Source organism: Schistocerca americana, chromosome 7, assembly GCF_021461395.2.
Source record: "Schistocerca americana isolate TAMUIC-IGC-003095 chromosome 7, iqSchAmer2.1, whole genome shotgun sequence".
In the NCBI taxonomy this organism is placed as follows: domain Eukaryota; kingdom Metazoa; phylum Arthropoda; class Insecta; order Orthoptera; family Acrididae; genus Schistocerca; species Schistocerca americana.
This window is the reverse complement of record NC_060125.1, coordinates 313,959,437-313,973,227: the sequence shown is the minus strand read 5'-3', so window position 1 is coordinate 313,973,227 and position 13,791 is coordinate 313,959,437. Positions and strand designations below refer to the sequence as shown.

Genomic DNA, 13,791 nt, shown 5'->3' with positions numbered 1-13,791 from the left:
TTGTTCATAAAGAGTGGGTGCCTCCTGGACAAACAGTTAACCAATATTACTACAAATAAATTTTAGAAAGACTTCGTAAAAAGAGTTCTTCGTGTCCGTGCCAACATTGCTGACAATTGGATTCTGCATCACGATAATGCGCCATCCCATACTGATCTGTCAGTACAGCAATTTTTAACCTCAAAACAAAAAATGGTTCAAATGGCTCTGAGCACTATGGGACTTAACATCTGAGGTCATCAGTCCCCTAGAACTTAGAACTACTTAAACCTAACTAACCTAAGGACATCACACACATCCATGCCCGAGGCTGGATTCGAACCTGCGACCGTAGCGGTCGCGCGGTTCCAGACTGAAGCGCCTAGAACCGTTCTGCCACAACGGCCGCCCTCAATACAAATTTCAGTACTACCACAGCCACCTTATTCACCAGATATCGCTCCGTGCGACTTTTTTCTATTTCCAAGAGTCAAAACGGCGGTCAAGAGACACCATTTTCAAACAACACAAGATGTCCAAAAAGCTTGGACGAGGGTCTTGGAGGATATGACAGAAGATGAATTCCAGAAATGTTACCATCAATGGCGGAAGCTCTGGAAAAAGTGTGTGCAATCAGAAGGGAACTACTTTGAAGGAGACAACGCTAAACTTGACTAAAACAGTAAGCAACATCTTTTTCACACCAGTCTCATTACTTTATTGTCGCACCTCGTATATACCGAAACTCTTAATTTCTCCTCAATGTCCTCTAAATTTGGTGTGTTCATTTTGCTGCCGAGCTGCAGTAAAACTAGATGAGCAAACGTGTACGCACCTGGTCACGCTCGATTGATAATGCAAGCGGCAGGCTGAGCTGCTTTAACGGTTGCAGCGGAGATAGGGACAGGCAAGCTGGAAGGACAATTTGTACACCTACGCTTTGGCGTACCTGCCGTCGCCTTCAACTACGAACGCCGCCATGCCTCCCGTGGCGTGTGCGCCTCTTCTGTGGCAGGTCTGCACCACGAGTCGCATGTAGGACACCAGGAAGTGTTTCTCCATGTTCACATACTTGTTACGGTCAGGCAGGACGAACTCCTTGCGATCACCTAAAGCATTTCGGTGCATTAAGCGCCGTTACATCAAACCAATCATTTTACGATTCCGTTTGAATACGAGAAAGCCCACTATGAAATGAGTACTCACCGAATTTCGCTATAATTGAAGCAGCGTAGTCCCATATTCCGCAATTCAGTCCTAGAGAATGCTCTCTCAACTCATAAAGTATTACTTCCATCTCAAAAGACGACAGAATATTTTCTATTAAGACACATGCTTTAATGGTACCTGGAAAATGGTGCAGACATCACACAATAATTTCTAGCAATATAAGCAATATGGGTTAAAACTTAAAAATCATGCTTTTAAATTTTTGTAACTTACCTCGTGGTATTCGCAGAGCATCCTGGGCCCATACAAATATTTCGTTCCAGAGCCGCGCTTCGAAAGCGCCTTCAACTTTTGACAGATAGAAGAATGGTCCACTCTGATTAGCAGCGAGGATGTGACCGCAGTGAAACATCAAGAGAGCGAAATCGAAAACAGCCCCCGGCACCTCTTTGCCATCTACCTGTTTTTAAAATAAGTAAACTACATTATTGTTTCCCGCGATCTTACACACATAGACGCAGTTCAGAACAATAATATCTTTATTAGGCTTCACATATTTCCATAGAGTTTCTGAAAACTTTAGAGTATTATTCAGAGTTTACTTGCAGCTTCAGTTTCACAAGTGGTTTACAATATGAACGGTTTCACTCCATAATTACCATCTTCAGGTCTTTCACATTATTTTGCGGATCACCCACCTAACTCTACTTTGTACTTCTTAAGCAATTTCAAGTGCTACTATTCGCAGATGATTTGTGATCACAGACAACACACAATGGAGTAAGTAACATGAAGTATATATTTCAACCAGATATATTGCATTTTTATAGGGTGACACAAACCTTTGACGTCAATTCACTGTCATTAAACTTTGAAAAGACCCACTATATGCAGTTCAGAACTTCCAAGAGATTTCCTTCTGGTGTGTGCATAAAATACGATGACATGGAAATAGGAGAAGTTGAGAGTGTAAAATTCTTGGGATTACAACTTGGTAATAAATTCAGTTGGGAGCATCATACTAACGAACTGCTAAAGCGCCTAAACAAGTCTGTGTTTGCAATGCGAATGATGTCAGACATAGGAGATATAAATATAAAAAACTGGCATATTTTGCTTATTTTCACTCCATTATGTCATATGGTATCATACAGGGCGATTCAAAAAGAATACCACAACTTTAAAAATTTGTATTTAATGAAAGAAACATAATATAACCTTCTGTTATACATCATTACAAAGAGTATTTAAAAAGGTTTTTTTTCACTCAAAAACAAGTTCAGAGATGTTCAATATGGCCCCCTCCAGACACTCGAGCAATATCAACCTGATACTCCAACTTGTTCCACACTCTCTGTAGCATATCAGGCATAACAGTTTGGATAGCTGCTGTTATTTCTCGTTTCAAATCATCAATGGTGGCTGGGAGAGGTGGCCGAAACACCATATCCTTAACATACCCACATAAGAAAAAGTCGCAGGGGGTAAGATCAGGGCTTCTTGGAGGCCAGTGATGAAGTGCTCTGTCACGGGCTGCCTGGCGGCCGATCCATCGCCTCGGGTAGTTGACGTTCAGGCAGGTTTCATAACCAACCTTTTTCGTAGGACTCTCCATACAGTTGATTGTGGAATTTGCAGCTCTCTGCTAGCTCTGCGAGTCGATTTTCCTGGGCTGCGAACAAATGCTTGCTGGATGCGTGCTACATTTTCATCACTCGTTCTCGGCCGTCCAGAACTTTTCCCTTTGCACAAACACCCATTCTCTGTAAACTGTTTATACCAACGTTTAATACACCACCTATCAGGAGGTTTAACACCATACTTCGTTCGAAATGCAAGCTGAATAACTGTTGTCGATTCACTTCTGCCGTACTCAATAACACAAAAAGCTTTCTGTTGAGCGGTCGCCATCTTAGCATCAACTGACGCTGACGCCTAGTCAACAGCGCCTCAAGCGAACAAATGTACAACTAAATGAAACTTTATAGCTCCCTTAATTCGCCGACAGATAGTGCTTAGTTCTGCCTTTTGTCGTTGCAGAGTTTTAAATTCCTAAAGTTGTGGTATTCTTTTTGAATCACCCTGTATTTTGGGGTATATCCACAAACAGACAAAAAATTATTAGAGTACAGAAGCGTATAATAAGAGTAATGAGTAGCGTAAATCCAAGAACATCATGTCGAAACCTATTCAAAGAATTGGGCATATTAACCACAGCTTCTCAGTATATATATTCCTTAATGAAGTTTGTTGTAAATAATACATCTCTTTTTCCAACTAATTGGTTAGTACACAGTATCAATACTAGGAATAAGAACAATATACATAAAGATTTAAAATAACTTACTCTTGACCAGAAAGGAGTCCAGTATTCAGCGACGCATATTTTCAATAAGTTACCAGCAACCATTAAGAGTTTAGTTTCAGACAAGACACAATTTAAACGTAATTTAAAAGAATTTTTGGTGGCCAACTCCTATTCCATCCATGAGTTTCTCAACAAGTGCAGTAGACCATTTGAATGAAAATTTATTATAGTTTAATTTTTGACATTACTTGGTTGTAACAGCCAAGAAACTACCTACTGTGTGAATGATGGATCTGTGGAAAGCAGATGTAAGTCTTAAGTATGTAAATAGTGGAAGTTTAATTTTAAATCTTGTACATAATCTGACTGTTCTTAACTGAGGATCACTGAAATGAATAATTTACTTTAATTTTTGACAATACTTGGTTGTAATAGCCAAGAAACTAGCAAATGTCTGAGTGATGGATTTAATGAAAGCAGATGTAAGCATTAAACCTGTAAATATTAGAAGTTTAAATTTAATTCATGTACATAATTTTACTGTTTATTGACTGCGGATCATAAAAATTAATGAAACTCAAGTTTTTCTAGTTACATTTTTGTAATGTGTTTATCTGACATGTTCGACACCCAGGAGGATTCCCTCTTTTATGGGTCTATGGAATGGACAATTAATCTAATCTAATCTAATCTAAGAATGAACTCCCAAACTGCGATTATGGTTCCGCATAATGCTGTAGAAAACTTCAGGACAAATGAAAATTCGTGTCGGGCTGAGAATCGAACACTATTTCTCGCTTGTCGCGAGCGGTCAGTTCAACCATTTCGGCTATCCGAGCACGTTTCCAGAAGCGGCCCTCATCTCCATTTGTACTGGTCTCTACTCCCTGTCGATCGTCAATGCAGTGTATCAGACACTGTAAGGCATTATTTTACGCGACAGCTAGCCGAGAAGCGAAAATAATGTCTCATCCTATGCGAGAATCAATAATGCAAGCATAAGGGACAGTAGACACCAGGACAAATGGAAATATACGTGGATAGCCGAAGTCGTTAAAGCGGCCGCTCGCGATAAGCGGGAAATCCGGTTTTGAGTACCGGTATGGCACAAAAATTCGTTTGTTCTGAAACATTCCACAGTTGATACGGAACACTAATCACAGTTTTCGAGTTCATTCTCCGTTGAATGCGGCTGTTGATCGTCAACGTAGTGTCTCAGACACTGCACTATAATAATTTAATATCAATATTATACAGACGTTAGAAGATGCTAAATTAAGGACTTTGAAATATTTTCGCTATGTCGTGTCCAACTTCTTGTAGATACTAGTCGTATATAATTTTTTATCTGTATTATGTGATATGGAAAAGGCTTTATTACTGCTATAAGTTGCGATTATAAAAAAAAAATCAGTTCTGATCTGTTGGTAGACAAGGATGATATATGTGGCTTTGCTAGGCACGTTCTGAAATACAAGGGTAATCCCAAAAGTAAGGTCTCCTTTATATGTACGTTGACCGGTTTATTTCTACAATGGTTTACATCAGTTTACAGCTTGAACATTTAGCTATTTTTCGACATAATCACCATTTCTGTCGATGTATTTTTGTAGACGCTGTGGCAGCTTTTGTATGCCCATGTCATACCAGCTCGCCGCCATGCTGTTCAGAAAGTTATAAACCTGTTCTTCCACCTCGTCGTCGGAGCTGAATCGCTTTCCGGCCAAATGTTCTTTTAACCTAGGTTACAGGTCATAGTCACTGGGCGCCAAGTCAGGACTATAGGGTGGGTGGGCGATTATATTCTACTGAAAGTGTTGCAGGAGAGCAACGGTTTGCCGAGCGATGTGTGGGCGAGCGTCGTCATGGAGAATGTGTACGCCCTTGCTCAGCATTCCTCTTCTCTGGTTCTGAATTGCCCGTTTGAGTTTTTTCAGAGTCTCACAGTACCTCTCAGCGTTAATTGTGCTCCCAGAAATTCAGCTCCGACGACGAAGTGAAAGAAGAGGTTCATAACTTTCTGAACAGCATGGCGGCGAGCTGGTATGACATGGGCATACAAAAACTGCCACAGTGTCTACAAAAATGCATCGACAGAAATGGTGGTTATGTCGAAAAATAGCTAAATGTTCAAGCTGTAAACTGATGTAAACCACTGTAGAAATAAACAGGTCTATATACTTATAAAAAATGGGAGACCTTACTTTTGAGATTTCCCTCGTACATTCCTGAAAAAAATATACATGTAAGGCTTAAAAAAAAACGAAGTCCCACGAAGAAATATACGGATGAAACAGAAATAGGCTCTGCTGGACATGTACAGACAAACAAATTACAATTTCAGAAAAATTGGATGTTTTAGTCAAGAGAAATAGCTTCTGAAACTGAGCAACTCAATAGCGCGTTGGTCCGTTTCTGGCCCTTGGGAAGGCTTTTATTCGGATTGAAATTGATTGACGGAGCTGTTGGATGTTCTCCAGAGGATATCGTGTAAAATTCTGTTCAACTGGTGCATTTGATCGTCAAAATCCCCGAAACTGATTAGAGGACCCTGGAAATAATGCTCCAAATGTTCTCGGGTAAAGATCCGTCGACCTGGCGAGCTAAGGTAGCGTTTGTCAAGCAAGAAGGAAGCAGTTGAAATTCACTGGCCAGGGGGACCCATCATTGAAAACAATTCTAGACAAGGAGGTTTTAGGCCGAAGAAGTGTCTGGAGACGCCCCGGACAGCGGTGGGATACCAAACTGCCAGGAAACCAGGAGTGGTGGTCTGGGGTGCCACTTCTTTTCATAGCAGGACTCCTTTGGTTGTCATCCGCGGCACCCTTACAGCACAGCGGGCTTACATTTCAGCAAGATAATACCCGCCTGCCCATGACGAGAGTTTCAACTGCTTGTCTTTGTGGTTGCCGACACCTAACTTCGCCAACAAGGTCGCCGGATGTCTGCCCCATTGAGGACATTTGGAGCATTATGGGCAGGGCCCTTCAACCATCTCTGCACAGAATTTCGCACCATATCCATCAGCAGGATATACAACAACTTTCAATTAGTTCCAAGCCGAATATCTGCTTGCATACTTGCCAGAGGTGGACCAACGCGTTATTGACTTGCTCAATTTGTGAAGCTCTTTTTCGTGAATGAATGACCCAATTTTTATGAAGTTGTAATCATTTGTTTATCTGTACATGTACATCACATCCATCGATTTCCGTTCCATTCAGGTAATTTCTTTGTGGTGAGTCGGAATTTTTTTTTTTTTTCCTCAGAGTGTATTACAGCACGATAACCTTCAGCTAACACTGCCGAACTGACGCTCCAGTATATATGCACGTGGGATATGTTAATTAAAATTTCATTCTTGCGAACTGATTTTCGGTATTCTCGACACGGAGAAAGGTATTTCTTCATGTAAAGATTATCATAGCTGTTGGGGCGTGTCTAAAGCAACATCAGCTTTCGAGGTGGATATCGCAACACAGCATCCCCGTCGGATGGGCACGTGCAGCTGATCGACATCTTTTAGACTTCGAGAAAAGTCGAAACATTGGCGTGAGGGACATGGGACTACGACACATCACACAGACATTTGACTGCAGAGTAATGATTAGGGAACCAGTGGTAACGAATTGGGCTCGGGACAATAATATGACAAGAGAAATAGGCATGGACCCTTCCAGAAGGAGTACGTCACGACAAGACCCTAGACCTGTCTGTGGCGCGAGCAGAGGCAACACGCTGGGTGTTACTACGAACAGTCGAAAAGACATTACTGAAAGATAGGATGAAATCTCGAGTTGTCATATAATATTTACTCTAGACGTCCTACAGCAGACAACAGAGACGTGCGTGATGTAGGTACAGAGTCAAAGAGGATTGTACGTACAATTTTGTGGTGTCCAGCGATGAGTCTCGCTTCTACGAGGGGGTTCAGTAAGTAGCGCAACACTTTTTTTTTCTGAAACCAGGTCAATTTTATTCAGAATTGAAATACACCATAGTATTCCCCACTCTCTTGGCTACGAAGCCCTATTTTTCAAAATAATCTCCGCCCAATGCCACGGGCTTAGGCCACCTCGCTGGGAGGGCCCTTGTGCCCACGTGGTGTCACTCTGCTGGTCGACGTCGGAGCCAACGCCTTGCAGCATCAATAACCTGCCATCATCCAAGAACTGCTTCCTGCGGAGTGCATCCTTCATTGGGCCAAACAGAAGGTTCAAGTGGTTCAAATGGTTCTGAGCACTATGGGACTTAACATCTGAGGATATCAGTCCCATAGAACTTAGAACTACTTAAACCTAACTAACCTAAGGACATCACACACATCCATGCCAGATGCAGTATTCGAACCTGCGACCGTAGCGATCGCGCGGTTCCAGACTGAAGTGCCTAGAACCGCTCGGCCACACCGGCCGGCCAAACACAAGGAAGTCGGAAGCTGCGAGACCCGGGCTCTATGGTGGATGAGGAAGAACAGTTCAATCAAGCTTTGTGAGCTCCTCTCGGGTGGCAAGACTTATGTGAAGTCTTCCGTTGCATTGGAGAAGGAGAAATTCGTTTGCATTTTTGTGGTGACGAACACACTGAAACCCTTTATTCAGTTTCCTAGGGGTAGCACAATTCACTTCATAGTTGATCGTGGCACCATGAAGGAGGACATCAAACAAAATAATCCCTTTAGAGTGCCAGAAGACCATTGCCGTGACTTTACCAGCTGAAGGTACGGCACGAATCCGCCCGGTGGATTAGTGTGGAGGTCCAGTGTGCCAGCCAGCCTGTCAATGGTTTTTAAGGTGGTTTTCCATCTGCCTCGGCGAATGCGGGCTGGTTCCTCTTATTTCGCCTCAGTTACAGTATGTCGGCTATTGCTGCCCAAACACTGTCTCCACGTATGCGTACACCATAATTACTCTACCATGCAAACATTTGGGGTTACACTCGTCTGGCATGAGACGTTCCCAGGGGGAACCGCACAATATAATAACCCGGGCTTCGGTGTGGGGCGGGTGGAGTGCTGTGACCTTTGTGGGGTCTTGACACTACGGCGGGACGAAGTCTCTCCGTCGTTTCTAGGTTCCCGGTTCAATACACAATACACACACCTCAACTGGTGGACGAGTGTGTCACCACTACCAACAGAGACGTCGGTTTTTCATTGCCAGGTCTCTGTAGACAATTTGCAAGCGCCTATAAACATCTGCGATGCTCTGATTTCTCGCCAAAAGAAACTCTGTGCCAGCTCTCTGTTTGGAATACACCTCCGTTACAGACGCCACTTTGAAGGTTACTTATAGCGCCGCCATCTACCGGAACGTCGTGGCACTGGAACAGCTGAAGCGGGATTATTCCCCATGTCCCACGACAAATTGCACGTTTTTTTAAAACGAAATTCGACGAGAAAGAAAGTGTACTGCGTTAATTATTGAACGTCTCTCGTATTTCTGGTGATCAGATTGACGCTAACTTGTCTATAGACAGTCTGTTGGAAGGTCAAAAGAAGCATCGACTTTCGAGATCCATCCCTGTCCTAAGTATCTGGCTAGCGGCTTTTCATGCTACGGTCAGTAATTTCCGAGAAAATCAGTGTTGAAGCTGTGCGCTTATTTCCTACACCCATAACGCTAAGCACCATTCAGCCACGCGAGCATAGCGCAGCGACTACGGTTCGCGGTTATCACGATGGCCGTGCGACTTCAGATCCTATCCCGTGTACTTTTACTCAATTTCATCGAAGAGAATATCATTAAGTGAAGGGCTTATCTCAATAGTGGTACAAGTCCATTTTTGTTCATATTGAGATACAGAGTCCTAAAGTTAAATGAGCGCTGAAAAATCTGCAGTTGAACCTTTCTTTCTGTATGTTTGGCTCATTAATTTCAGAAGCACTATAGACAGAAAAGTGGAGGTAATGGACTTGTACCAGTTTTGAAATAAGCCCTTCAAATAATATACGTCAAGCTAAATTACAATCTGCTAAGTAAAATAGTGGCCAGTAGAAAAATTTATTTGACAACAAACCAAAACACATACATACATAATACATCAACAAAAGAGAACCACAGTTACAATTAATAATACTACGTCCACTCAAGCGCAGTGTCGATAATTCCTAGGCATCTCCGATGCATGTTTGAAACTAAGCTTTCCGCATGTTCACGTGGAAGAGACCTCCAAAAGTGTCGAATTTGCGTTGACCGCTGTTTCAAAGTGAGGGTATCTTGCCCTTGACGTAATGTTGAAAATGGGTTTCCCGAAAAGAGGTTAATACTCATTTTTTCACACTTTTGGAGCCTCTTTGCCGATTGAGCCACGGTCTTCAAAACCATCCACGTTTTTAACCAATTTATAGCATGTTATCCACTTTTGTACAAATGATTTTATTTCCTCATATTTAGACTCCGCGGTATAACTCACTTTCGGACCCTTGGGGTGGCTGCAGAGTAACACAGTCTGAAAACGCGACGAGTAAACTGCACTTATGGTTGTTCTTGTGTATCTCAGTCAAGAACTGAAAGTAAACTAACGCTTTATGGACATTGCATTATGGACAACGTTTCCTCGATTGGGCTGTGAAAGAACTAAGGCGATATCTTTTACCAACTGTGTGTAATGCTGACCAAGCTCTTACTAAACAGAATATATTCAAGAAACAGTCATTTCAGACGTAGTAATTTCCTTAATCATTCCATAATTACAGCAAACTTTCTTCAAATGTGTGTAGGGTTTGTGGTTCCCAGTTAAAATCCCACGTATACAGGCAACCTTTGCTTCCTGCGTTTCCTAGACGTGACCTTGCCTCTTGACGTCCTTTCTCCCTCGAGGACCTGACGGAGTTTCCAGGCTGTGTTAACCGCCAGATGGCGTTTGTTGCCAGCATCTGTTGTTCGCAACGCATCTTCAATGCAGTGTGTGCCAAAAGAACACAGAGAAGTGGAAGAAGCAAGCTTTTCTACAGAAAAACAGATTAAAAAAGATCTATCAGAAGTGCAGAAGTGTGATAAGCAATCGAAGGGTGAACTCACTAAAGCCTGACATATACTATTGAATGACATTTTGTAACATGAAATTGAAAAGAAAGATACTTGGGGAGAATTTGAATTTGTACCGCCAACGTGGTAGCCAGAAACCTTAGCCGCTGCGATACTTTCGCTTGGTCGAAATACACTGAAAAGAAATCGCAATACAAAAAAACCATTCATGTACAGTAATGAACTTTCGGGAATACATTTGTCTAGGTAACATATTTAAGTGATTAACAGTTCGAGATCACAGGTTAATGTAAGCGTGAGATAAACAATTGCAAACGTGAAATCCTGGTACATTAATAACCCGTGCAGCCGACAGCATGTTGAATGCAAGCATTCAGTTGTGCGTACTTTGTATTGTGCAAGTGCCGGATGTTTATTTGTGGGACGCAGTTCCATGCCTATTGCACTTGATCGGTCAATACAGGGATGGTTTATGCTGGTTGTGGATGACGCTGGAACTGTCATCCGCTGACGTTTCATATACGCTCTCAATTGGAGGCGGATCTAGTGAACGAGGAGCCGAGGCAACACGCCGACACTCTGTACAGCTCGCTCGGTTACAACAGCGGAGTATGGGCGAGCGTTATCCTGTTGGAAAACATCTCTTAGAATGCTGTCCATGGATGACAGCACAACAGGTCGAATCACCAGACTGAAGGACAAATTTGCACTCAGGGTGCGTCGGATAGCCACGAGGGTGCTCCTGCTGTCATACGAAGTCGCTTCCCAGTCTGTAACTCCACGCATAGGTCCAGTGTGTCTAGCTTCGTTTTAACCAAAACACGGCCATCGCTGGCACAGAGGCAAAACCAGCTTTCATCAGAAAACACAACAGACCTCCACCCTGCCCTCCAATAAGCTCTCACTTGACACAACTGAAGTCATAAATGGCGGTCGTTTGGGGTCAGTGGAATGCACGATACAGGGCGTCTGATTCGGAGCTGTCCTTGAAGTAACCGATTTGTAGCAATTCGTTGTCTCACTGTAGTGGCAGCTGCTTCTCAGATTGCTGCTGCAGATGCAGTACGATGCGTCAGAGCCATAAGCCAAACACGATGGACTTTCCTCTTGGTAGTGCCACGTGGCCGTCCAGAGCCAGGCCTTCTTGCGACCGTACAATCTCGTGGCTACCGCTGCCGGCAGTCACGTACAGTGGATACATTCTTGCCAAGTCCTTCTGCAGTATCACAGAGGGAACATCCAGCTTAGCATAGTCCTATCACACGGCGTCGTTGAAACTGAGGTGTTGATAATGGCGTCTTTGTCGCCTTAAATACGTTCTTGACTAACACCAGCTCACCGTGTCGAACCTCAAAGTGGTAACCCTAATGACCGTTAGAGTGTATATTTAAAGAAAACCTCATTTGCATCCTGACAGTGGCGCTACTATCACCAGTCTTATGTGACTGCCGCGAAGTTTGAAAAGACATCATTTTCCAGAAGCAGAAACACGTCTATCAACCTCCTTTATGTCGCACAACTCCTCTTGGTGTTGCGATTTTATTTTCCGTCAGTGTGTGATTAACGTTACAAATATAGGTTACGCGCACATCGATTTTTTTTTTTTTTTTTGAAAACTAAGGACCGTCGCATGAAAAGCCACTGACAAGGTACTCAGAACAGGTTCCTCTACAACCCTAGACTCACCAACACCCACCATTCGTTGCTATGTGGCAGAAACGGAGAGTCGTAATGGCATATACTTTATGTCCCTGCACCAAAAAGCAAATTCCAGCAAGAAATGGCAAGATACCGCACTGAAATTCACGCCACAATCGCCTTCAGGAATGTACGAGTTCTTGACTACTTGTCACCCATAGAGGACATCGGAAATGCGATGGGAAAACTCATACCTTTATACCAGACTCGGAGCAGGAGCGTCTGTTTCAGACATCGCTTAAATTCCTCAAGATGACATATGAATGCTGTTTGGTTCTATGCCATTATGAATACAAGAGTATATTCATATCCGTCGGGTTCACAACTCATACTGATGTTTATAACAGACGTAAGTTCTGAAATGAATGAAATTTCAACCATTTAATACCAGGTATGTGGCGAATATTTCTAAAAAATTTAATAAATATCGGATTTATACTTCTAGGTGTGACACTTTCTGTTTCTGCCGGTGTGTTTTCTGCAGCTGATGGTCTACAGATCATAGCCCAGTGAAAATCACATTTCATGAAATCAGCTGCTGTTAAAAACATTTACTATTGCGACCAGTTAAGATTATCACAAATGACCACTGAAAACCTCCTGCCCTTGGTGACAATTTGTGATAATCGAAACATGAATCGAAACGTGAGAATTTCCGTAGCAGCTGATGGTGATACAATATGAGTTTCGACTGGCAGAGAATGGATATTCCAGGCGGTTTGTGGCGCACGTACTTACAAACTGCAGGGTCCAGTGGTTCAACGCTAAAGTACCAGCCTGTAAATTCAAAGGAGGGATTTGGTCCTGGGTCAGACCTACTGTATCATCTACAACTTACCGCTTCATTACCTACGGCAATAAATTGTTAATGTGAAAAATGCCAAGTTGCTATTGTTCGGTGTTCACGATTAACTGAAAGTCGCCTACAGTTGGAGGCAGGCCTGGGCATGCCATGTGCAGTAGGACCATGTCTAGTAAAGTAAACCGATGTTCAAACCAACCTTCGGATTGAGGACAGCTTTACTATTTTGTATTTCACAACGGACAACAACCTGGCGAATCGGCCCTGGCGGTACTAACTTGATGATTAACATTCAGTCGTCTCTGACGTGTTCGCAGTAGTTCAAATGGTTCAAATTGCTCTGAGCACTATGGGACTTAACATCTATGGTCATCAGTCCCCTAGAACTTAGAACTACTTAAACCTAACTAACCTAAGGACATCACACAACACCCAGCCATCACGAGCCAGAGAAAATCCCTGACCCCGCTGGAATCGAACCCGGGAACCCGGGCGTGGGAAGCGAGAACGCTACCGCACGTTCGCAGTAGTGTTTTCCACTGTTTACAGTCATGATTGGTTTCAAAGGTGAACCAATACTCATTAAGGAAGTTTCTGACATGCATTTAAAGTGTGGAGCGGCAGAATGCAGAACGAATGTACAGAGAGAAGTTGTCATGGTACAGATGTCGGTTCCACTACTGTGTATCGATCCTTACCCTTACCCATCTCTGCTGGACCCAAGATCAACAAGTGACGTGGGATACCCCATTAGCTGAGGAACAGGATGAGCTTCTGGAGCATGCAGAAAGGCTCGTAGCAAATGAGTCTGGGAATCGGATCGTCGAATGAACAAGTCTGAATGG

At 43.0% G+C, this 13,791-nt stretch overlaps 1 protein-coding gene across 1 annotated transcript in view; it reads right to left on the bottom strand.

Annotated features, from left to right (window-relative positions):
• LOC124621819 (malate synthase-like) overlaps nucleotides 1–13,791 on the bottom strand; it is a 138,218-nt gene that overhangs the window by 45,347 nt on the left and 79,080 nt on the right. Inside the window, exons 5-7 of the mRNA XM_047147257.1 lie at nucleotides 1,423–1,609; nucleotides 1,186–1,326; nucleotides 929–1,088 (exon numbers count right to left, since the gene is read on the bottom strand). Coding sequence (XP_047003213.1) covers nucleotides 929–1,088; nucleotides 1,186–1,326; nucleotides 1,423–1,609 — 488 coding nt within the window. The remainder of the gene's footprint in view (nucleotides 1–928; nucleotides 1,089–1,185; nucleotides 1,327–1,422; nucleotides 1,610–13,791) is intronic.